General features: G+C 54.9%; 1 protein-coding gene across 1 annotated transcript in view; it reads left to right on the top strand.

Annotated features, from left to right (window-relative positions):
* Window positions 1–23,149, top strand: part of SHB (SH2 domain containing adaptor protein B) — a 125,756-nt gene that overhangs the window by 25,880 nt on the left and 76,727 nt on the right. Inside the window, exon 2 of the mRNA XM_028525222.2 lies at window positions 17,646–17,766. Coding sequence (XP_028381023.1) covers window positions 17,646–17,766 — 121 coding nt within the window. The remainder of the gene's footprint in view (window positions 1–17,645; window positions 17,767–23,149) is intronic.

The following is a 23,149-nucleotide window of genomic DNA, read 5'->3' as shown; positions in this document are numbered from 1 at the left end:
TTTAGGTAGGGGAGGTCATGGGTGAGAAGGGGCAGAGAGCTGTAAAGCTAGAGTACTCAAGCCAAGAATCATGGAGTCCACTTACAGAGTCCCATGCTGCAGAATGGGACGGCGCCCTTGGCCCCAGGGCCACGCCCCCTCTTAGGGTCTGCAGTAGCGCAGAGTCCTGTGCTGTAACCAGCAAGCTTTGCCCTCGGCTTCCTCGTGGGCTCAGTCAAAGCACACTTTTTTGTAAGCCCATTTTGCCAGATGTCTTCTGATTTAGATACAATATAAAATTAGAATAGAGTTTAGTTTTTTTGTAAAGACCAGCTACTCAGTTGGGGGCTGCTGTTGGAGGCGGCAAGGCCTGAGGGCAGCATTTCTCAGAGCGCGCTATCGCGAGAGTGCTTTGCACCGTCCCGACAACACACGAGCCGCATTTATTCGAGGGAACAGAGTGCTCCGTGGCCAGCCCCTCCCTGTGCCGTGGGCCTGGGCCGACGCGCCCTCTTGCCAGCTGGGCCCGATAAGCTTCGGGAGTTCAGAAACACTTCTTCGCAGTTGACACTCTGTCTCGGGAGTGTCCGTTCCTCACTTCCTCTGGCCCCTCTCCAGCCTGCTCCGTGCGCCTGTCTGTTCTCTCCTGGTCTGTCTCCCTCCCGGCGCTTCCTCTGCCTTTTCCCACTCTCCCCACCTCCTGGTGGGCAGCCCCAGCTTCTCCTTGTCCCCAGGCGGACCTGCTGTGCTCTTTTGCTGTGTGACCGAGGGCAAGCTTCTTAACCTGTCTGAGCCAGTTTCCTCACTTGCAAAAAACTTCCTTTTTCACTTCCTAAGCACCTTATTGGTGCCAGGCCTGGAGTTAGGAACGGCTACCAGAAAGATGAGTGGACCGAATTCCTGCTCTGGAGCCCGCAGTTTAGGAGGTCTTCATAAACATGGCATGACAACTTTGTGGGTGTCTGGGAAGAGCGGGTGACCCTGACTTGGAAGGGTTTCATAAACCGTGGAGTACAGCGCACGTGCAGAGTGTTGGTTCCGGGTGCTCCTGGGGCCATTGCATTTGTGACAGAACGAGGCCTGCCTTGTGGCACTCTGCAGTCTGGAGGTCCCTCCGAGCCCGGTGCTGCGTGCCCGCCTGTGACTGCTGAGCTCTGGCGTACATGGCATGCATGGGCACACGTGGGGGGGGATGGGGGAGGGCAGGAGCTGGACAGCAAACTCAGACTCTAAAGTAAGGGAGAGAGAAAATTCTAGAAGCCAAATGTGGTTTGACCTGATTTAAAAAAAAAAAAAACAACTCTTACACAACTTGTCTGGAGTTAGCAAAACTGCCTTTAGTCAGTGGGAATACAGCCAGATTTTTAAAAAAATCTTGTTAGAATATGACAGGATGTAAAATGTCACTTAGCCCCTCGCAGCTATTTGGGAGCCGGCGTCTATCCCCCTGACTAGCCTGGGAATCCGTGCCAGACTGCAGCAGTGCCGTGTTCTGCTCTGGGTCCCGCAGCCTGGCGTGGGGCCTGGGCCAGAGCAGCCGGACGAGGCCGAGGGGAGGCGCAGACTCGGCAGTGGGGCTCAGAGGAGGGAGAGCCTCCTGCTAGCTGGACGGGGGTCTCAGAGGACAGTCTGTGGTAGATGATAATACTCTGGAGTCCCTACTGTCACCAGGCACTGAGTCGGGCTCTGTTAGTATCCCCACTTGACAGAGGAAGGCACTGAGACCCAGAGAGGTTGAGCAAGGTTCCCAAGGAGACAGAGTCAGAATTCAAACTCAGAAGCTCAGGAGCTCATGTTGCCGAGCGCCTCGCCCTGCAGACTAAGTAGAACTTACAAGTGCACACGGGGTGGCAAAGACTGGGCTGGGGTGGAGGCTGTGGGCTGCTGACCCCTGCATGTGTGGCGGGGGGAGAAGGGAGGGGATGGCATGGGGAACAGCCCTTTCTAGCAGGGAGGAGGGACAGGAGGTCCCTGAAGGACATGGGGTCTCCTACCAGGCAAGGGCCCTGGGATATGAGCTGGCCCTTTCTCAGTACAGCAGGCCCTCAGCACCTTGTCCTAGGAGCTGGCAGGACCCTTGTTTGTGGAAAGAGAGGGCTCTCCCAAGGATGGTACATAGGCTTGGTTTTGCCCCAGCCCCCCTGTGTGTGGCCCCACACCAGCCCCTTACTCTTGCTGGGTCTGTCTCACCATCTCTGCAGGGAGGATTTGCTTCAGCAGAGTCACTTTAAAGCCCTCTGAGTACAATATTAAGAGCTAGAATCTGGGACAGAGCAGCTGAGTTTAAATACTGACTTTGTAACTCACTGCCTCCCTGACCTTGGGCAAGTTACCCAGCCGTCATGTGCCGCAGTTTCCTCGTCTGTGGAAGGGGGACAATGTAAGAGTCTACTCCTTAGGGTCATTGGGAGCATTAAGAGACCTGCACACAGGCCCTGGTAGCTGCTGTCGTTATTTATTGTGTTATTATTCTGCTCGTCCCACCCTTGCTCTCAAGCCCCCGACTGTCTCTGTGGCTCAGTGGAGAGGAGGGCAAGTCCGGAGCCCAGAGGCTCTCTGGCCACACACAGAACTCCTGCCAGGCCAGCGATGCCCGAATCTGCCCCGTTGCTCTGTAGATGTTGAGATCATTGCTGCCAGTGGCCATCCAGGCTCAGCCAAGCTCTTGCAACATTCCCCAGGGCTCTGGTGGTTCCTTGTGTTCAAGTCCTGCATGGGCAGAGCTCCGAGCAGGCAGCACGTTTTGGCAGGTCCTTAGTGGTGTCATTGGTAAAGAGTTTCCTGTGGCTGCGCTTGTTAGGGCTGAGGAAACACAGTTTTTACAGTCCTTTTGTTCCTCCCAGATGCTAATAAACTGTTTCAAATTTGCTTAAAATGCTGTTTCTCAAAAGAAAGGCAGATGTTTTGGGTCCCGTGTTAGTTTGAGGTCACTGAGGTTTGGTCTGGGGAGAGCGCCAGCTCCCGCATGTTAGAGTAGCTAGAGAGAATGTGGTTGGCATTTATTTCTCCAGGGTCCTCACCTTTCCAGAATAATGGAGCAGGAGCTAGAAGGCGCCTGTATCCCACACTCCTGGGTGAGCGTGTGGGCCCGTCTGTGTCTGCTGTGGTGCAGAGTGAAGTCCATGTCCTGGGATTCCTTACCTCTTGCTTCATCAGGTGACCTTAAACTAGTCACTTCCCTGGGCTGGGTTTGTGCAACCTTTTGGATTATTGCAAGAGAATAGTGGGATTACACGTGCTTCTTTTCTGGTAGAGACCAGTGATTCACAATCTTGGCTGCACAGCGCAGTCACCTGGGAGAGCCTTTAGAAATCGCTAATCCCAGGCCCCACTGGGACCACTTAAATTGGAATCTTGGGTGGAGCTCAGGCCTTGGTGCTTTGTGAAAGCTCCCCAGGCGATTCCATTGTGCAGCCTATTGTGAACCACTGGATGAGACCAGGCTGGGCAAACCAGAGCCTTTGGGCCAAATCCAGCTGCTGCCTATTTTTGTAAATAAAGTTTTATTGGCATACAGCCATGCCCATTCATGGAGTTGTGTGTGTATGGCTGCTTTCACATTGTCATACAGTGGCAGTTGAGTTCAGTGGTTGCCACAGAGACTTTATGGCCTGCAAACAAAATATTCACTATTTGGCTCTTTACAGAATGAATTTGCTGACCTCCCTCATCAGACTCTCTCCTCCTTTAGCCCAGCGAGCTATATCTGTCCTTCTGTCCTCAGGACCTAGCCCATCATGGGCATTGCTGAACTCCAGAATTTAAGTGTTTGGGGTTTGATTCTCTGCTTCTCCCACAGCACCAACCTATCAGATGCTGTTAAGGAAAGAGGGCCAATCGTAGCTTAGGCTGACACACACACACACACACACACACACACACACACACACCTGCCCCCAGTGGCCTGGATACCACCCTGGAGCCATCTGGAGATGCTGAGCTCACACTTACCTTCTTCTGTCTCTTCTTCACCCTCTCTGAGGGCAGGCATGGCTAGCCCCCCACCCTCACATGCTTTTGAGCCAGCCGTGCTACAGAGCAAGCACCCTTTGGGCCCTGAAGCCAGGAAGGCTTGGGGCTTCTTGTGGGAGTGAGAGAGAGGGACATACATTTACAAGGCTGGACTGACTCCCTCAACACTGGCGCCCCGCCCTCGGCCCCATGCTTTGGGGTATCGTAAAGATCCCAGGAGGAGCATCAGGTTTCTAATGGCAAAGAATCTTAGTCTGGGCCCTTGTGCTGGCCAAGTGTTCAACCAAGTTCTGCACAAACATCCCTGTGGCAGGGAACTCACTACCTCCCAAACCATCTCCTGCTCTATTTTGAACAGCTCTGTCTGATCAAACATTCTTTCTAAAGTTCAGTTGCAATCTTTTCATAACCTCGCCAATTAGTCCTCCTTCTGTCTCTCTTACCCAGCCCGTCTGCATCCTGTTGCAAGGATTAACCACCTACCCTGCACCACACACACCCCTGAATCTTCTCTAGAACATACAAACTCCTTGATCTCTTTAATTAAGCTTTGAGACATGGAGTCCAGGCTCCTTATCATCCCGGTGGCAGCTCTTAATTAAAGTGCAGGGCCCAGAGCTGAACGTGATTCCCCACTGACCCTCAGATTTGTACAGATTGGAGTGAGACAGTCTCCTTCCTGGCGGAGCAAGTCCTAAGGTCATGCCATTGTCAACATAGCCAGCGGGCAGCTTGGCTTTTGGGAAGCTACCTTAGACCTTGGGAGTGCAGCATCATTTTAATAAAGGTCCCAGGCAGCTGAGACCCCTGAGTTCCTGTATACCTGTGGCAAGTTATGGCATTGTTTCTCCCACCTGCAGCTGGCTCTGTGGAGGATCATCGGTCTTCCCAAATGTCTGTGCCCCTTCCTGCCTTGTCCCCAGGGGGAGAGGCACGCATCTAGTCCCCTCACCTGGCAGAGAAGTGCGGTAGTGAGACAGCTTCATGGGCCTGGGTGTATGACATCGCTGGGCCGGGAACGAGGTTAATGTTTTTAATGACGAAGGGTGAGCCCCATTATTACCCCGGCTCATTAATCAATGGCAGAACCCGTTTTACCTGTTATGTGCCCTCGGTGTGGGGAGTTCATGAATGGGAATCTAATTTTCTCTTTAAAACCCAAGCCACCTCTCCCCTTCTTAAACCCAGGAGGCAGTTCTGGGGAGGGTGTCAGTGTATTACAGCAGATTTTTCCAAGGTGGAAAAGGCCATGGGCAGCCTTTGAGTAGGCCTCCCTGCCTTCCGCTCCCTGCCTTCCTCTCGGGCTTGGGCTGCAGGGAGGGTGCGGGGGGCTGTACAGCAGGCCCAAGCCAGTCTGTAGGCCCGGGATGCCACTTAGGGGGCCCAGGACAGGTGAGGGAGCTTAGGACGCTCTGTCTAGACCTGTTGCCCACAGATCACAGCAGGGACGTGACAGAAATGCGGGGAGAGGGGAAGGGCAGCGGGGCCGCTGAGGTGGACCCAGTCCAGGCCTTCCCAAAATGCTGGTCAGCTGGGGCAGTGCTTTCAAGGTCTCCAGGGAGTGCATCCTGCTGGAGTCTGTGGGTTGAAAGGACCTCCCTTGCCCCAGGCAGGTGGCCCAAATCACCTGTTACCCCCAGGAAATGAACATGATGGGGCACCCATAGAGGTGAGGAGGCGCCCCCTTGCATCCACCTCAGGGGAACACTGGTTTGAGTTATTCCAGGCCCCTCTCAGACATCAACGGCACCTCTGGGCTGGAAGGTCCGGAGGGGTTTCAGGCTGGCGCTCTGACCTCCTTCTCCGCCGACAGAACATCTCCAGTTCTCTGGTCCACACTGTACATTTGTTTTGTTTTGTTTTTAATGCAGCTGAGCTTACCCTAACAAGGTGAAAAATGAACCAATAGTACCATAAAATTCCTTCCCACTTTACAATGACAAAAATGAGACTGACTTTACAGTCAACTTTGAAAATAATAATAGCTAAATGCATGCTGGGCAGTGTCCAAGTATTAACTCCTGTTAATGAAGCAGGGGTCAAGGTTCAGGTTCATCTTTCAGCTCTCATTCCCCTGCTGTGCTGAGTGATGTTGCCATGTGCGAAGGTTCAGGGATGTAGGGAGGGGGCCCCCGAGCCTCTCCGCTGCCTCCTGGCTGCTGTGAACCTTGCCTTTAATGGAAGGACGCAGCCTGCGTGCTGTATTGTGCCGTCTCTTGTGCTGCATTGAGGGGAGTAGGGGGAGGTGGGATCGCCCAGGCAGGAAGGACAAGGCAGGAGGGGATGAAGGGAGGTAACTGCTGAAAGGCGAGCGCAGGGCAAAGGCTGCAGGCGGAAGTGGTTGCTTCCCCAGGTGTGGCCTGGGCAGGTTGCATGCAGGTGTGTTCCAGTCAGAGGGCGGCTGTCACGGGAAAAGGAAGGGAGACTTCCAACACCCAGCTGGCTTAGGGAGTGTCAGGGGTGGCCCTGGCCTGGGGTTGGCACATCTGAGCCAAATTGGCAGAGCTGTGGCTTCTTCCTTTCAAACCTCCCTTTAGACTGAGATTTCCTCCTGCTGTCAGGAAGAGACTCAGGTATTGAACTCATGCAACAGGCCACGGGTGGCATGGAGGAGCCCAAGTTTTGGAGTGAGGCGGGTCAGGGTCAAACCTGCACCTCCCTGTGTGCTTCGAGGCCTTGGGGGAGCTACTAAACCTCTCTGAGCTTTGATTTTCTCACCTGAAAATGATGCCATTAGGAAGATGAAGGAACTAAGACGATGTATGCATAAGCACACAGTCTAGTGCCTGGCACGCAGTAAGCACTTTCTCCAGCCTCTGCACCTCTGGCTAGCTCTAGTCCTCTAGCACGCTCGGGCTCCTGGAGGGTCTGGCCTAAGGATCTCAGATCCTGGCACCAGAAGACCCTCGTCTTGCGGAGTCAGCCCCTGTGAGTCACTCATGGCTTCAGGGCTGGGCAGAGAAGTGCCGTGAAGGGAGGAAGCTGGTGGTGCGTTAGTGATGCCTGGTGACAGCTACGTTATCAGCGAGGGGCGGGCCTCCCGGATCCCTTGATTACCACAGCAGCAGTGGATCAAAGTCTGCTCTTTTGAGATGGGTAAGTCTGGCACTTAGTTCAAGATACCTTGGCCTCCCTTTAAAGATAGAACGTTTCCAGTGGTGGGTGATTTATGATCTATTTGGAAGGGAATTTTACAATGTGCATTAATAAATTAGGGCCATTTCATGCCTGATTCATGAGGCTTGCTGTCAGGAGCTGTGCTGGTGTTCCACAGAGACAGACCCTCAGCAGTGGTGGGGAATGTGCCCTGAGAGTGGGGGGGAACCCCGGGAGGAGAGAGGGGCAGGAGGAGCCAGCACCCTTCCACGGCAGACGCACACCAGACCGTTGAACTGCCCATGTGGTCCAGTGCTTCGAAAGCACGGTGATCTCTGGTGGAATTAGAAAAATGAAAAGCTAGGGAGGTTTTATGAAACTGAATCCATTCACTTTAAAAGGACAGTGCTTTGGAGTGTGGCTTATCGAACAGTGCCCAGCTGGAGAGGGACGGGGAACAGTGTTTGGGCCTCAAGCTCCATGGAAACTTCTGGGTGTGTGCTGTGTCGTTCCACACTCCTTGCAGTCCTTCTTCTATGCACGCAAACACATTTCTTTGCGTGTGTGGTATATTTTAGAAAAGTAGAAGTCTGTAGGTACTGTTTTGAAACCTAACTTTTGTTCAGGGGCTGAGGTACAAACAATAATTTTATTTTTTTTAATTAGCAAAGATCCCATAAGCTCTTTCATTGGCTTCCTAGTGGGTGTCCTTGGGTAATTCCCCTGACCAGCCCGCCCATCGTTGTGATTCAGGGCAGTGGGTGACGGGATCTCAGCTGTGCCCTCAATCTTCTGCTTGGCACCCGATAGCGGGGTGATGACTGCTGTGCTCCCCCAGGCTCGCCTGCCCCCCTGGGACTGGAAGCCCCACGAGGGCAGAGGAGCAGGCCTGCCTTTGTCCGCCGCCGGATCTCGGCTCAGGGCTCACTGCCTGGCACTTCGTAAGCTCGGGGTTTACATGATTAACAAGCCATCCACACCATTACAGACAGGTGCGACATTGCAAAGGTCTGTCCCCAGTCACTTTCCTATACATCAGCAGGTGCCGAGTACCTAGGAGAAAAAGTGCTTTGGGGCCCAGGGGCAGTTTCTTCGCCCGGAGGACTACCCACGAGAGAGAGCTCTTCCGGCTCGGTCTCTGGAGGGTTTGAGGAGACGGCACTCTTTTAGGAAGTGAGTCACCACTCAGCACTGAGCACCCTCAGTTAAGCTGACGTGACTGGGAACCGTCAGATACGGTGGCGGTGAGTGTGGCCGAGGCTGACTGTCCTCGGTGCAAAGGCATATTCCGTGTAGGAAATGCACACGAGTCATCTTGGTGGGCCCCATTCAGAGAGAAATGACCCTTCACTTAGTGCCGGTCCCGTGCCACTGTCGCTGAGGAAACGAGGGTGCTGGCCCAGATCGCCTGGGCTGCACCAGGCCCGAGCGCCTTTCCCCACTAATCTCAGCTCCGAGCACGAAGCAAATGGTGGGAGCGGCCCCCTTGCTCAGTCACTCCTGCTCAGTCCTGGGCCCCTCGTGGGGCACAGATGCCTGGTTGTTACAGGCTCCACAGCTCTCAGGGAGGGCCCTGGGCTTCTAGGCTCTGCCAGTTTTCTTCACATACCTTTCCTGTGAGTACACTGCCGGAGTTGCCCGTAACGCTCAGAGCCTCCTGTTACCGTGAGAAAGCCCTACAGGCCTTCCCCGTCCCTTCCCGGGGAGGAGCAGCGGCGGGGCCGGAAAGATGGCTTGAATACAGCTTCTAAACCCATTTTGGAAGCAGGCCGGCTATAAATATATAGCTCACCAAAAGACGTAGGTTCTCCTGCGGTTGGTATTTGGTGGGAATCTGGTTTTCTCTCCCTGCTAGTTCTATCCGGGCGACCTCTACCAGACCCCTCCCCTGCCCAGTCCTCAGTTTCCCCCTCTGTAAGACTAGGGGGAGTTCGCCAGGCTGGATTACGCATTGAGATGATTGCACCTGACATTTCTTGAGCACTTGCTGGGTGCCTGGCCCGGTTCTGCGTGCATCACGTATATGGGCTCACGTCGTCCTCATTCCATTGTCGGTTTGCAGACGAGGAGGCCGGGGCACAGATCGGCAAATGACTTCCAGAGCCGTCCTGTGTCCCTGCTCCTGATGATGCGTCTCCAACCCTTCCAGCCCTGACTGAGTGCCCTGCCAAGGAAAGAAGGAAATCCTGACCACACCCTTCTTGACCCTGGGGCTGGTGTGAGAGCATTTTCTAGGTGGAGGACTTGTCCCCCCTTGAGCAGGAAGCTTGGGAGGAAAGGGCCATGGAAAGGAGGTCGATGGAGTTTGCAGGAGGGTTGGGCAGCGCTGAGCCAGAACTCAGGGAGGACAAACAGAGGCTCAGGAGGTGACTCACGTGGACCAGGCCCGGGCTGGGGCCGCCTCCCACAGGGAGCTGTCTGCAGGGGTGGGTGGTGGTCCTTGCAAGAGGTGCTCGCGAGCGTTTCCCAGGGTGGGCAACTACAGTGGGTATACCCTGAAGATTTTAGGAGTGACTTGAAGAGGAAAATTAGACAGCCATACAGGTACTGCAGACACAGTGTGGACCTGGGAGTTAGGGAACACCCGGTTACCTGTTCTTCACCCTCCCCTCGGGCCTCCTGCTCCTCAATGGATTCACACTTTCCAGAGGATGGATGGATGGATAGTGGTGCACATTGAGATCTCCTTGGCGTGAATTGCCCACATGAAAGTTTGAACTGTGCCAGTCCCGACCATCTCCCGGGGCCCTTTCAGCTCTGGCCTCACCTGTAGTCACTCTGCAGACCCTGGGGCGCTCCTATCCTGGGGAAGGATGCGCTGAACTCTCTGCGGGCCCTAGCTGAACGCAAGTGAGAAATCCTAGGATTGAGCTATTTGGGGTTCAAAATAGAAGCTCAAGTTGCTTGAGAGATGCTGAGAAGCTAGTCCCTACTACTCAGTAGTGAGGTTTCAGGGTAAACACAGGGCCAGGCTCCACCCCAGCGGCCTCCCACCCACGACCCATAGTAGTCTCCAGAGTTAGACTGAAGGAGAGTGCGGGGTGAGTGAGTGAGGTGGGGGTGGGGGGAGCGGGGGGAGGGCCTGAGGAGAGCTGACAGAGGCTATAATTTGAAATGCATTTTTCCTAACAAGTTTCAGCCTGTAGGTGTGGAGGCAGGCAGCTGTGGCCATGGGTGGGGGGAGGACTGGAAAGACCAGTGGAGACCACTTGAAATACCCCTTGTCTCCTGACACGTGCGGCGGGTCCGTGGCTGGTCTGTGAAGAAGCCTTTACAACAGAGTGCCTGAGGTCCGCACAAAGAAGAGGCCGGCGGCGTCCAGAGGAGGGCCACTTGAATAGTCACGACTGTCCCCAATGACAGAATTATGATGTCTGGCGGGGGAGCTCCTCTGAGCTCCCCCGCCAGAGGAGGTTTGAGGGTAGAGCACTTGATCTCCACGCATGAAAGGGGGACTCGGAACTTGGAGGTGATTCTGCGTGGGCGAGCCAGACCTGGGAGGAAAGGAACCCACCAGTCCTCAGTTGCCGTGGGAAACTGCCCTCCCCACCATGTGATTTCCAGGAATTGCTGCTGAATGTGTGAATGTGGCTAATTAATCTTCCCCAGATTAACTTCCTTACCATGTCGGAAATGATTTATTGGCACGCCTGCAAGGGGTTTGGTGTGTGATGGTCAAAGCCCGGGACAGAGACAGGCAAGGCTGGGGGCGGGGGTGCAGTACTTGCTTAAATCTCCACACGGGGTGTCCCCAAACATGGTTACAGCCAGTCCTGTGGACCCCTCAGAGCCCTGGACACAGGCCCTAGACCAGGAGCACCCTGCTGCTGCCCAGCACACAGGCGGGGTGGCCCTCAGGGTCCCAAGAGGTTCTCTCTACCTCTTAGCCAGTTGCCCTGACTAGGATGCACCTAAAACATAAAGGGGGAAACGATCATTCATAAACACTCTTGTTTCTGCGGCGGATAAACATGACCGCTGTTGTCCTGCCCGACTGCGGCCAGTTCTCTGTGTGACCGCCGGGGCCCTGACTGCGGCTTCTTCTCAGTCCTCTGTCCTGTCTGCCCCGCTAGGTTTTCAGTGGGCAGAGAGAGACCCCTGTACTAAGCTCGACCCCCAGCACCCGGGAGGTGCCACCAGAGCCGTTTCTTTATGAACTACTCCTCAGTATTTGCTCCTCACACCATTCGTGGGAAGCTGAGACGGCAGACAGTTGTGCCCGTTTTCACGGACAGATTGCTGAGGCTCAAAGAGATGGAGAGGGTTGCCTGGAGCGACCCAGTGAGTCTGCAGTGCCACCTGCCTTTCTGTGTATTTGCCACAAACATCGCCTGTCTTGGCCACGCTGGGGATTCTTCGACCCCCCACCCAGGCACCCCTTGAAACCAGGGTGCTGCTCTAGGGGCACTGAACCTGTGCTAGGAAAACACAGAGCACAGGTGGCTGGTAGGAGTAGGCTGACCTGCACCCAAAGCAGGTGCCTACCTTAGAGCCTTTGCTGGGACACCTGAATGGCAGGAGCTCCGGTTCCCAGGGAGTGTCTGTTTATCGGCTGTCAGATGTCCTCCGTGACTCCTGAGCTTGTGTCTGTAGAGTTGCTGGACAGCCCCCTGGTCATCGGGAACCCTTCCAGACCCCCAATCCCTGTTTTCATTAATGCCATATCTTGGTTGGCGTGGCAACAGGGTCTCTGCTGTGGGGCCATCAGGCCTGCCAGGGCCTGTGTCACCTGGTCCCAAAGGAGAACCAGGACTCCAGCCTGCCCAGCCCCCAGATGGGGGGCAGAGGCATGGAGCCTTCTGGCTGTGGCCGCCACCTCCTGCCCTGCACACCATTTGCTGGCTTTCAAGGAGCCCTCCTGATCCCTGGAGGGAGGGAGAGGGCCAGGTTGGCTCTACTCGGGAGGGCTGTGGCTGCTGGGTTTCAAGTTGGCAAGCCAAGACATAGCAAACTGACTGTCCTTCCCATAGTCGTAGTTCCCCCCACCGCAGCCTAATGGCGGGCCGGTCACACGTCTTCCTGTGTTTTCAGCCAGGTGAATAATGTGTGTTGAATTACAACAGAGTCAGCACCCGCCGCCTCACTAAGGCAAGGAGTGCGTCTGGTCTTAACTGTGTTTTTAAGGTGGCTTGAATGTGTGGGGGCTTGGCCTCAACCAGGGGCTCCTGACCTCTCTGAGATGTGCCCAACACTTTGGAGGCATATGTAAAGGTGATGGAGGGAACCACACCTTCATCAGTCATCAGATTCGCAGAGAGATCTGTGCCCCTCACCCCTGCAAACGGTTCAGAAAACGAATGCACAGTCTTAATGGCATTGTTCCTATGCAGCTTGCTTTGGAGTAGAGCAGACAGAAGTCATTGGCCTGGAAAGGACCCAGGACCTCCTGCGGTGCCACCTCCTCACTTTCCAGAGAGGAGAGCGGCACAGAGTGGGGGTGCCTTGGCTTGCCTCATCCAGCAGAGGTCAAGCCGGGGCAGCCCCAAGCTGCCAGTTCCCACGGGCAGCAGAGCACATGGAGGTGACCGTGTGGTTCGGAGGAGCTGCCCTTGGGAGAGTGGGGACAGCTCAGGTCACCCACTCCTGGAAGGTGGTGGCTGCTCTGCCTCTCTGGTCCCCCCCACAATCCCTTTATCATGTTTGAGTGATTTTAGCAGGGATGCCTGTGCGTTTCAGCAGTGCCTCCCCTACATTCCCACCAGCCCTTCTGGAGCGGGGGATCTTCCCAAAGGGTTTGCTGAGAGCCACGTGGAGCTAGCTGGACAGGGTCTACCAGGGCTGTCCAACCTGCGGCCCCGGGATGGCTGTGAATGTGGCCCCACACAAGATCAGATATTTACTTAAAACATCATGAGACTTTTTTGTGATTACGTGTTGCAGTGTATTTAATGTGTGGCCCAAGACAACCCTTCCAGTGTGGCCCAGAGACGCCAAAAGGTTGGACACCCTGGATGCCTTAGAACAGAGAGCCTTGCGTGTCTGCAGGGCCAGGCTCCCCTGGCTGGGTAGGGCAAGGCCTGCCTGCTTGGGCCCCCCACCCCCACCCCCATCCCCCACAGCCCTGTTGCTCAACCTGGGGCCAGCCCTCAGGATTGCACAGAGGATGCCATTACCTCTACGTCTTAGATTCTGGAGGTGGACCAAGGCATGTTGGGTCATCTCTTACTCCAGTCGACTCCCAGGGAAAAAAGCCAAAGAGAACTGCATTCAATACCCACTTCTTGTTTCACTTTAATGGACGGGGCTGAGAAAAATCTGGGAAAAGTGAACACCCAGAGTAATGCCTGGAGGCTTTGCTTCCCGTTGGTAGGGGAAGGGCTCTCTAGCTTGCATTTCCCAAACTTTCCCGATAAGAATCACCTGGGTTGCTTATTAAACACATGCATTATTGGAGCTAGGTATCTGTGTTATTACCAAGCGTCCAAGCCATTCCTGTATTTGGTCACGTTTGGGAAACGGTTTATCTACTGTACCAAAAATAGCCTGTGAAGAGGGGTGCTTCTTTAAAAGTTTAGTTTCACGTATAACACATAAGTTTTCTTTATTTGAAAATGTGTTAACATTACAGACAAGTCTCCTTTGATTTCCTGTGACCACCCCCACCCAGCCCCGCCCCCTCCCCCCAGAGGAGGTGTCAGTGTGAGGTGCGTGTCTCCCCAGATCTTTTCTTTACATTAGAGATACAGGGTTCTGTTTGTTTTTCCTAAAGAAGTGTCAGGCTGTAACTATCATTCCACAGCCTGCTTTCCTTTTATTCCAAGCTATGCCATGGAGAACTACGTTTGTGCATCATGAGTGACTGCCTTTTTTTTTTTTTTTTTTAACTTGCTGCATAATATTCCGATACAGGGAATTAGCATGACCGAGCAATTCCCCTGTGGGTGGATGCAGCAGGTGCTGACAATTTCTCATCAGTATTTGCTCCAGTATTTGCTTCGCCCATGCTGCCGTACATACGTTTGGGAATAAATACTGAGAAGCAGAGTTGCTGGGTGAATCCATGTACATTTCAGGATTTTAATAGGTTCTGCCAAAAGTTATCTTTCAAAGTGTCTCTACCAATTTACCTTTCCTCCAAGAGCATGCACGGGGAGAGAACCCAGCTCTCCCCCAGGTGCAGCTGTCCCTCACAAAAGCCTATGGATGTGTGACCAAGGGACAACACCCACCTTCCCCTAACACTTCCCTTTAGGGGTGAACAGGAAGACTACCTCCAATCACGAAGCCGTATCTCCAGGATAAAAGCACCCTGGCCCCAGGCTGATGGGAGGCAGAACAGAAAGGAGGCGCTGGAGCTGAGTCCCAGAGCCCTGTCAGGGAGGTGGCACGGGCAGGGTCGAACCCTCAGACCCTCTGGGCTGCCGTGGGCCGCATATAAACAAAGGGATGATCGAGCGGGTCTCTCAAGGAGCCTCCGTTTCGTTGCTCTCTGAGCCTGTAAGTCCTTTAAGGGTCCTCAGTTGATCTGGAGTTTCTAGTTTCGTTTGAAGGCAAGAAACGGCTTGGCTGGTGTTCAGCCACAACCTCTGTCTTTCTGCTGCTGCTCAGCTCCATAGTGAGGTGGCGAGACCAGGGGCCTGGGCTCCCCTCTCAGCACTGCACCTGCCCTGTGGGACCACGAGGCCACATGAAGGTCCAATGCTGGGTCAGGCCTTTCCAATCCAAGATCAAAATCAAGGAGAGCCTCTCACGGGCCCAGGTGACCTGCTCTTCAGAGAAGTCATCTCCGCTTGGCTCCCTTCTACTTGAATTGTTCAATTCGATCTGAGGGACTTGTCTGCTGACTGGGGCAAAAGCAGCCCAACAGAACCCCAAGCCCCCATGTGGGGAAATGTATTCTCTTTCTTTTTTAAGTGAGAAAATCAGCAGCCTTCACTCAAGCCCCTTACGGGGCCGTCCTGACTTAAGAGTGAGCCCTGGGCAGCTTGGACAGTGATACGCTGCCCCTCTGGCTAACTGCCCACTCAACTCTCTCCTAACACCTGGTTAAATTTTTACTCCCCAAAACCAGGACATGATTTTGCAAAAGGTCAGACAGCTGGGTGAGTGTTTGCAGAGTTTCAGGTTGCTCAAGCCTCCAATTCCCTCCCCACCACCCACCTCACTTTGAAGTTTGAAAGCAAATTGATTAAATATATATTTTAGGAGCCTTCTGATTTGCTTCTTAGACTAACAGAATCCTAAACTTTTTTTTTTTTAAACGGAAGGATTTTCAACTGTCAGCAGGTATAACTGGAACCATATGTCAGCAGAGACCAGGGGCTTTTCCTGGTCTTAGAGTTTGTAAATTCTTATTGAAACGGAAGTGAGCAGGCAGGCAGCTGGGGGCCCGTGACAGCCCAAGCTCAGATCTCATTTTAATTAGAAAGTACAGATAGTGCCTGCCGAACCAAAGGCCTCCCAGAGCTTCTGTCCCAGGGCGAACAAAGATTTGGTTTATATCCTGCAAGGCTCCGTGTTTGCAAATTACAGAGCACTTCCGCGTAGCCGAGCTCCCTCCCGTCTTCTTCCTCTCCTGCCAATCCCCCCAAATGGTTCTGTTTTCTTTGGGGAATTTTTGCTCCCTTCCTCACTGCAGCATAGAGGGAGGATGTTCATGTTGAAAACAGACAGTAAGGGGGTCTGGGGCAGGGGACCTAACACGGGACGTCAGCCGCAGCAGGCCCATCCCTTTCTGCGTGTGGACCTCTGGTCTCGTGAACTCTTGAGACACCAGACCCCACGCCAGATCCGCATCTGAGCTCTTCTGTTTGACAGCAGTTCATGTGTACAATTTTCTCCCCACTGTGTTCTGCAAGTGGTAGAATAGAAATATCAAGTCAAAGACATTGCCTGGCCCAGCTCTCCCCCACCCCCACCTGTCTCTCCCTTGCCTGGTGTCATTTGAGCTGAGTGAGTCTCAGGAAAGGCCGTGGTTACAATGTCAGCATCTGGAAGGGCCCCTGCTGGGACTCAGAGCCCGACCCACGACCCAAGCTGCAGTGGCAATGGGCAGGCCTGCAGGCCCGTGGGGGCAGGCAGTCAGCGGGGTGCACGTGCTCAGGTGGGGGCGCTCTGGCCTTGGGTCTTTCACCGATATGCTTGACCGACCGTCCGCTGTGTGCTCTGCCTCCCGTCGGGCCGCCGCACACACCTGGGATAGGGCTGCTGCTCACTGTCCCTCCTCGGGCATCACATTCTGGCAGGCAGCGGGAGGTCACTAGTTCGCCCTGCCAGGGCTGCTGCCACAAGCTGCCATTCACCGGACAGACAAAGGGGGATTTTCCCTTCCCCTGGGTTTACAGGCCCCTCAAATGCCTTACATTCCAGGAGCTGGGGGAGAGAGGAGGCTCCTGTGGTTTCTAATTAAACCCACAATTTAAATAACAATTCATGCAACCCCAAGGGTGGAGAGAGACGCCAACCTACCCCCTCCCAAGAGGGAGGGGCAGGTGGGCAGCCCTGGTGGGAGGCTGAGGACTTGCCCTTTGCCAGATGTGCAACCAAAGGGACAGATGATGACAGAAATCACTGTGAGTTTGCAGTGCGGCCAGAATGTGTTGAAAGGGAACGAGTTTGGTGGGCTCCTGTCCTTTCCCCTCTGATAAGTGTGCCCCTCATGAAGGTTAGGAAGTGAGAAAGGGGAGAGAAAGTCGTCGTCACCTTTGCACTTAACCTCCAACTGAGAGTCTTCGCCCTTCTCCAGGGAAAACGTGGGACTCGGTTTCTGAAGTGTTCAAAGCCCAGATGCTCACGTTTTCATGGGACTCACCCCTCTGCCCCCTCACTGCCTACCCCCAGGTGACTCTCTGTCCATCTGATGTGACACTTTGCTCTTTTCTGGAACACAGACCAGTGAGGAGGCCAGGAAGGGCCCTGGAGCAGAGTATCAGGCCAAGGGTCTTGGTCGAGGCCCTTCCTCCGCCAGAGCCCAGCTTCCCCGTCTGTTACGGAAAGGTCTTCCGATGTGTTGCTCCTGGGCCCTGTCTGGCCCTGGTACTCTGTCCGGCCATCCCTGAGCTGCTTTGGTGTTTTTATCAGGCCTCTCTGGGGCCACAGTCTCCTTCGCCGTGCGTTGATCTCACCAAATTGTTTTCTGATTACCCAAGGCGTGATCGTGTTCCAGATTTGGGGAAAATGGAACACTCAACGTAATTATCTCTAGACAAGCTCTTCTTGCCTCAGCCAGCACCAGGAGCTTGTCAGCATTTCCAGCGTTCTGCAATCTCCTTTCCAACTTTCCTCCATTTCCATTCCATTAAATTGAGCAATTCGCATTCCCAAAGACACCCTCCAGATTCTTGCCTCTGTGCCTCTCTACCCAGACGCCCTTCTGTTCTCACCGCACTGTGCCCAGAGCAGGCCAAGCTGCACGCACAGGCTCAAGGTCCCCCTCTTGCGATGGAACACTGCCAATGGTGGGAGTCGGGAGGGGGAGCCCCTTGGTTATCCCTGCAAGAATTGGAGCCTCCTGAGGGCGGGCACCAGTTCTGGCTCTGGCCTGCCCCTCCGCCTCCTTGCTGGTGAGGCGCAGGCTCAGTTTGTGTGTGTTGGAGCAAAGCCTGGCTGTGCAGCCGAAAGCCAAAGGTGGACTCACCCTTCCATCTTCCTCCCTGCAGGTGATTATTGCTGATGACTACTCAGATCCCTTTGATGCCAAGAATGATCTCAAGAGCAAAGCAGGAAAGGGGGAGAGCGCCGGCTACATGGAGCCCTACGAGGCCCAGAGGATCATGACAGGTAAGCCAAGCAGTTGGCACAGGGACTCGCAACTCAGCAGGGAGGTGGGGAGCCCACTCCCGGACACACAGGGGTGGTCCCCGGCCCGTCTCGGCAGGGGGAGGTTTGTGCTTCCAAGGAGGCCGAGCCGTGTTGAACGCTCACCACAGTTTACCATTTCACGTTTCACTTACACCAGGAGGAACCGGGCAGGGTGCAGTGGAAGTCCGGACACCAGGGTACCGAGGACAGTTACCCAAGACAGGGGCAGAGACGTCACTGGGGAGAAGACAGGGAAAGGTCTGTTGGGAAGTTCTGACTGAAGACAGATCCAGCATTTGAGACAGAAAACTTCACTTGGAGCTTCCAAGCAGGCGGGGTCACCTTCTGTCATTACCTAATGGATGGTGGTGAACTAGGTCATTGTGGGCAAAATCACCTCAGTCCACATATGAGGAAATCTTTGTTTGGGGCTGGAGGTAGCCTAAAGAGCCCTTGTTGTCTACTTGTGGCTATTTTCACATTGGCCTTTAATGACAAAACCTTGTCAGAGCAGTTGTGTGGTCCCAAAAGCATGTGGCCAGGCATCATAATGCCTGGAGCATCTTTCCAGGACAATGCATAGAGCATCATTAGAGAATGAACAGGTTATCAGCCATCACAGGCAGACTTGGGGGGAAGATCTCCAGCAGAGGAGAAAACCCCCCCACACCCTCGCGTGGGCCTTCCCGGCCCAGGAGGGCCGTCCGGAGACAGAAGAGCACCTGTGGATCAGAGCCCCCTGGTCCCTCAGCAGGGTGGCCAGGAGCAGCTTGGGAGCCAGCCCTGATTTTGAGGCCGAGTGAATTGGTGCCCGTTGTGTGTAGGATTTAAGATAGAGACGCCTCTGCTGTGGCCCTCTGTTCTTTGTTTTGTGTTCCTGGCATCTTTGAGCACTTTCTCTTTGTCCCTTCTGCGTGAGAAGAAGGAAGGAACAGGAAGAGGTGTTTACTGAGCGCAGAGTGCACGCTGGGCCCAGGCAGGATAGAAGCTCCCGGGGCTGTGGAGACCACCTAGGACGTTGCCGAAGGACCTGGGTGCGAGTGCAGACCCTGCTTCCAGGACTCTGCCTGCTGCTCCTCCTGTTTATAGAATGGGGTTCTCTGGCGACCACGTGGTCGCCACCGGAATGCCCGGCCGTCCTAGAAAGGACTCAGGAGCTACACTCCTGGAGGGCCGCCCCTCCCGCTCACTCCCATCTTCCTAGTCTCTCCTGGCAGAGCAGCCTGTGGGGCCGGCAAGGGGCAGAGGGCTGAGTGTGCACTGGGGCCAGGGGCCTGAGGGAGGGGCAGCCCGCCCTTCTCCAGCGACTCAGAACCAGGTGTGCCGATGGAGTCTTCACCTCGGCTCTGTAGTGACACCCGCTCCTGCTGTCACAGCCCATCACCTCCCATGTTCGTCACCTCCACCGGGCTCAGTGAAACACTAGCTCTGTAGCAGCGCTGGGGGCTGTGCCAGCCTCAGGCCCAGTGGTGGGGAGCTTGGGCCCTGCAGCTCCAGCCGGTCTTGCATTCAGCAGGCATCAGCCCAGGCTTAAGGGGGCGGTGGTTATAGGAGTGACTTCGGGTCGCTGGCACATTCCTATGTCAGGGCAGCAAAGGATCCTCAAGGCCATCCAAACCCAGCAGCCTCATTTGACAGACAGAGAAACTGAGGCTTGGGAAGGAGGGGGACTTGCCCAAGGACTATAATAATAGTAAGTGGGAGGCAGACTGCCGAGCTCGGGGCCTGTGCACCGCAGGGCGGTCTTCGGGGTGGAGGGCTGGAGGAAGTGCAGTGTTTGTGTTTGACAGCAGGGTGTCCGGGACACAAGGAAATGGCAGGAGCCACCTGAGGCGGCCCCCGGGCTCTGTCCTGGGCCCTTTGGCATACAGGCTTCACCATGTCCCTGCAAAGAAGGTGTTGCCTTGTTTTTCAGCAGAGGAAAATTGGGGACAAGTCACTTCCTGGGGGTCCCACCTATAGAAGTGAGGGGCTCAGACCTACCTCTACAGAACATGAGAGCAGGGAGCTGAAGTCAGGAGGGGACATTTCCCAAGAGCTTTTGTGGAGGGTCCGCCCCTGCCTGGCGACTTTGGGACGGAGCTGGGTTCCTTCTGGGCGCTGCCGTGGACCTCAGCATTGAGTGGCCATTTAGCTGGGTCGGGTTGTCGTGTGAGACTTTGGCTTTTTAATGGGGCACACCCACAGGGGCCAGTCCAAGGCAGGGCAGTTTGAGTTCACCGGGAACCTGTTGAGATCTCTGTGCATTCTCTCTCCAAAGAAGCATTCTCGTACTTGCTGCTCTAGGCTTTCTTCCCAGCTTGGAGCCTATGCCCAAATTTACCCACTTTTTTTTTTTTTTCAAGGAAATAGTTGATTAAACAGGACGTTTTCTGGTCGTAACGACCTTGTTCCATCTGACTTGGAATTCTTTGTGTGTAACGTCACCCGGGTGACCTGGCAGGGGTGGGGGCTGGGACCGTGAATGCTCCAGGAAGCAGTTCACGGAGCTGACAAAGGAGGAGGAGGAGGGTGGGGCACAGAGGTGGGTGCTGGTGACAGCAGTGGAATAGAGGATGGCCCAGGAAAAGTTACAGCCATCCTTTTGGGGTGATGTTTTTGGGGGGTGCCCTAACATGAATGTGTACGTGTGCCTGTGACTTCCAGTCCCGGGGTGGGCTTCTTCAGTGCCGCAGAGTACCGCTGCCGGGCAGAGCGTGCCCTCTCTGCCCGGGTCGGTGCACCTCTCCGTGCCGCACCGGAGGAGGCCAGGCCCAGGTCCAGCCGATCTGGGAGGGCCACTTGCCACCTGGATGCCCCCCAGGAAGCTGGAGCCTTAGAGGGGGTGGTCAGTGGGAACTGGCGGTTTGACCTTGGGCGGCACCTTCTGTGAGTCTGTTTTTACCTATTCATGGAGGATGGCTCAAGCGGTGATCATATCAACAGCAGTGGCGGCAGCTGCTAAGTTCCCTTGTGCTCGTTTACAGCACCAGATGTGAATCGTTTCCGCACCCTCACCATCGCCCTTTGATGTGTAGGTGCCCATTATGCCAGGGAAGACGCTGAGTCCCAGAGAGGTTAATTAACCAGCCCAAGGCACCCAGCTGGGAAGGCGGTTGTGGGGCTGATGGCTGAGGCCCTGTCTTCACCACTGTGCAGGATAGTCTCTCCAGGGCCCGTTCAGCCCTGGTTCACCCCTGCTTGATTTTCAGACTCCCCAGCACAGCAGATGTGGCCTGTGATTAGCTGATGAAGTTTTGTTCTCTGCATCCTCTGCTCCATGCAGAAGGTCGTAGGAGCTTTTGGGAGGTGTGCCTTTGTGAACAGAGAACTCAGCCTAGCCCCACGGGCTGTGGCTGGGAGTGAGGGCACGGGAGAATCAGGCCTGTTTCCCCAGGGGCGCCTCTCACCCCCTCCCCTTTGTCTGCCTCCACCTCCCTCTCCACAGATTGCCCTTCATGTCACCCACAGGAGTTAGGTTCTGGCTCCCAGGTTGAGGCTCACCCTCCATGGAACCCCAGGACCCAGGTGCCCAAGGATTGCCTGGTGGGCCTCGCTTTCTGCCCCCATCACTTCTCTCAGTCCAACCGCAGCTCTGGAGGTGCCTCCTTAAAACTCAAAGGCTAGTCCTGGCCGGGCATCTAAGATGGTTAGAGCATCATCCTGATACGCTAAGGTTGTGGGGTCGATCCCCAGTCAGGGCACATGTAAGACGCAACCTATGAATGCAGAAATAAAAGGAACAACAGATGGATGTCTCTCTCTCTCTCTCCCCTCCCCCTTTCTCTCTCTCTAAAACCAATAACTAAAAAAAATTAAAACCTGAGGGCTCTATGGGACCTAGGTGGAAAGCTAATAACACAGTCCGAGCTTTTTTTTTTTAATAGGTAGGGACACTGAGGCTCAACAAAGTCATAACCCTTTTGAGATTTTTTTAACCCACTGAATAAACATGAAGCTGTCTAGTGAGACAGTCAGTTGTCCATCCTAGAGGTAACCAAGCAGAGGCAAGACGGCCAGCACCAGGAGGTGACATAAAGGTAGTTAAGTCTCAAACGGCTGGTCGACACAAGTGACCTCTGAGGTCTGTATCAGCCCCAAGCTCCCAGGTTCCGTGATTCACTGCATGCTGCCTCATCATTAGACACCTGGGACCGCCTCCATGAAGGAGGCACCTGAGACCAGTTCTGAATAGGAAAGGATCTGGTAAGGGTGGCAGCTTCCTCTCCCGGTGCCAGCCTGGCTCACGCTGTTCAGTCCTAGGCCCCTTGACATCTTGTTGGACCATCCCTTTCTGGCCGTGGTTTTTTCCATGCCATCAGGGCCCTCCGTTTCCTCACGTGTAAACCGAAGAGGAAGAATCAGAGCACTTCTGGCTTTCCTTCCTGCCCAGGTGGCCGAGTGGCTGAATGGCCTGCTTGTGTGTCCCAGGCCAAGCCTCCCACTGAGCCAGTGGAATCGAGTCAGGCCGCCTCCCTGCACAGCCCTGCCTCACAGCCCATTCTTTCCCTCTTCACCCCAGGCTCCATCCCAGGCTGGAGGGCCCCAGGTGCATGGAGGCCTGCCGATGTGTGGGAGGGTGCTGGGCTCTGAGTCAGGCCGACTTGGGTGGCTGGGTGGGTCAGGGTGCTTAGCCTGTGGAGGGCCGAGGTGTCCTCACTGTAAAACAGGGCACACAACACTGACATGGCAGCGGGTGGAAAGAGCAAGCTCGGCACACGATTGTGAATTGTTATTGAGGAACAGAGCGTCTCTTGGTCCTTAGCTTGGTAATCGGTGCTGTTGAGTTCTCTGCCCAGGCCCTGGCGACCTGGAGGGGGGTGGCCGAAGCAACAGGGTGGTGGAGCAGGTGGTCCTCAGGCCCTCTGCAGTGCACTCGGTCAGCCTCGGGGCCCTTGCTGCACTCCGTAGTGTTAGAGACCAGGCCGGGTAGCCTGGGCAGGTACTGCCACTGTCCCCAGGCATTTCCACAGAGCAGGGAGGCAGTCATGGACCCAGGTGGTCAGTGGCTGGTGCACTGAGGTGATGCAGAGGCACCCAGCTTGGGCGACCCACGTGGGCGGTAGGTGGGGTGTGGAGGCGGTGGTGATGAGAGCAGGGTCAGGTAACCCAAGCGGAGGGAAGAGTTTGAGCAAAGGCAAGGAGGTGTGGGATCATTTTACTGGAGAGGAGAGGCCAGCGATGAAGCTTTTGATAGGGTAATGATAGGAAAAGCATAATGATGATGATGGTGGGGCAAGAGCTTCTGAAGACTGATTGGGTCATGAAGCTCTAGTTCACCTAAAAGCACAAAATAGTTCTCAGCTGGGATCCCTTCTCCCCAGGCCTTCAGCCCCAGGAATTCCAGAAGGTTCCTAAGGTGGCCATGGTGAGGGGGATGGTG

Source organism: Phyllostomus discolor, chromosome 3, assembly GCF_004126475.2.
Source record: "Phyllostomus discolor isolate MPI-MPIP mPhyDis1 chromosome 3, mPhyDis1.pri.v3, whole genome shotgun sequence".
Taxonomy (NCBI): domain Eukaryota; kingdom Metazoa; phylum Chordata; class Mammalia; order Chiroptera; family Phyllostomidae; genus Phyllostomus; species Phyllostomus discolor.
The sequence above is the reverse complement of the archived record's forward strand: the minus strand, read 5'-3'. Positions and strand labels throughout refer to the sequence as shown.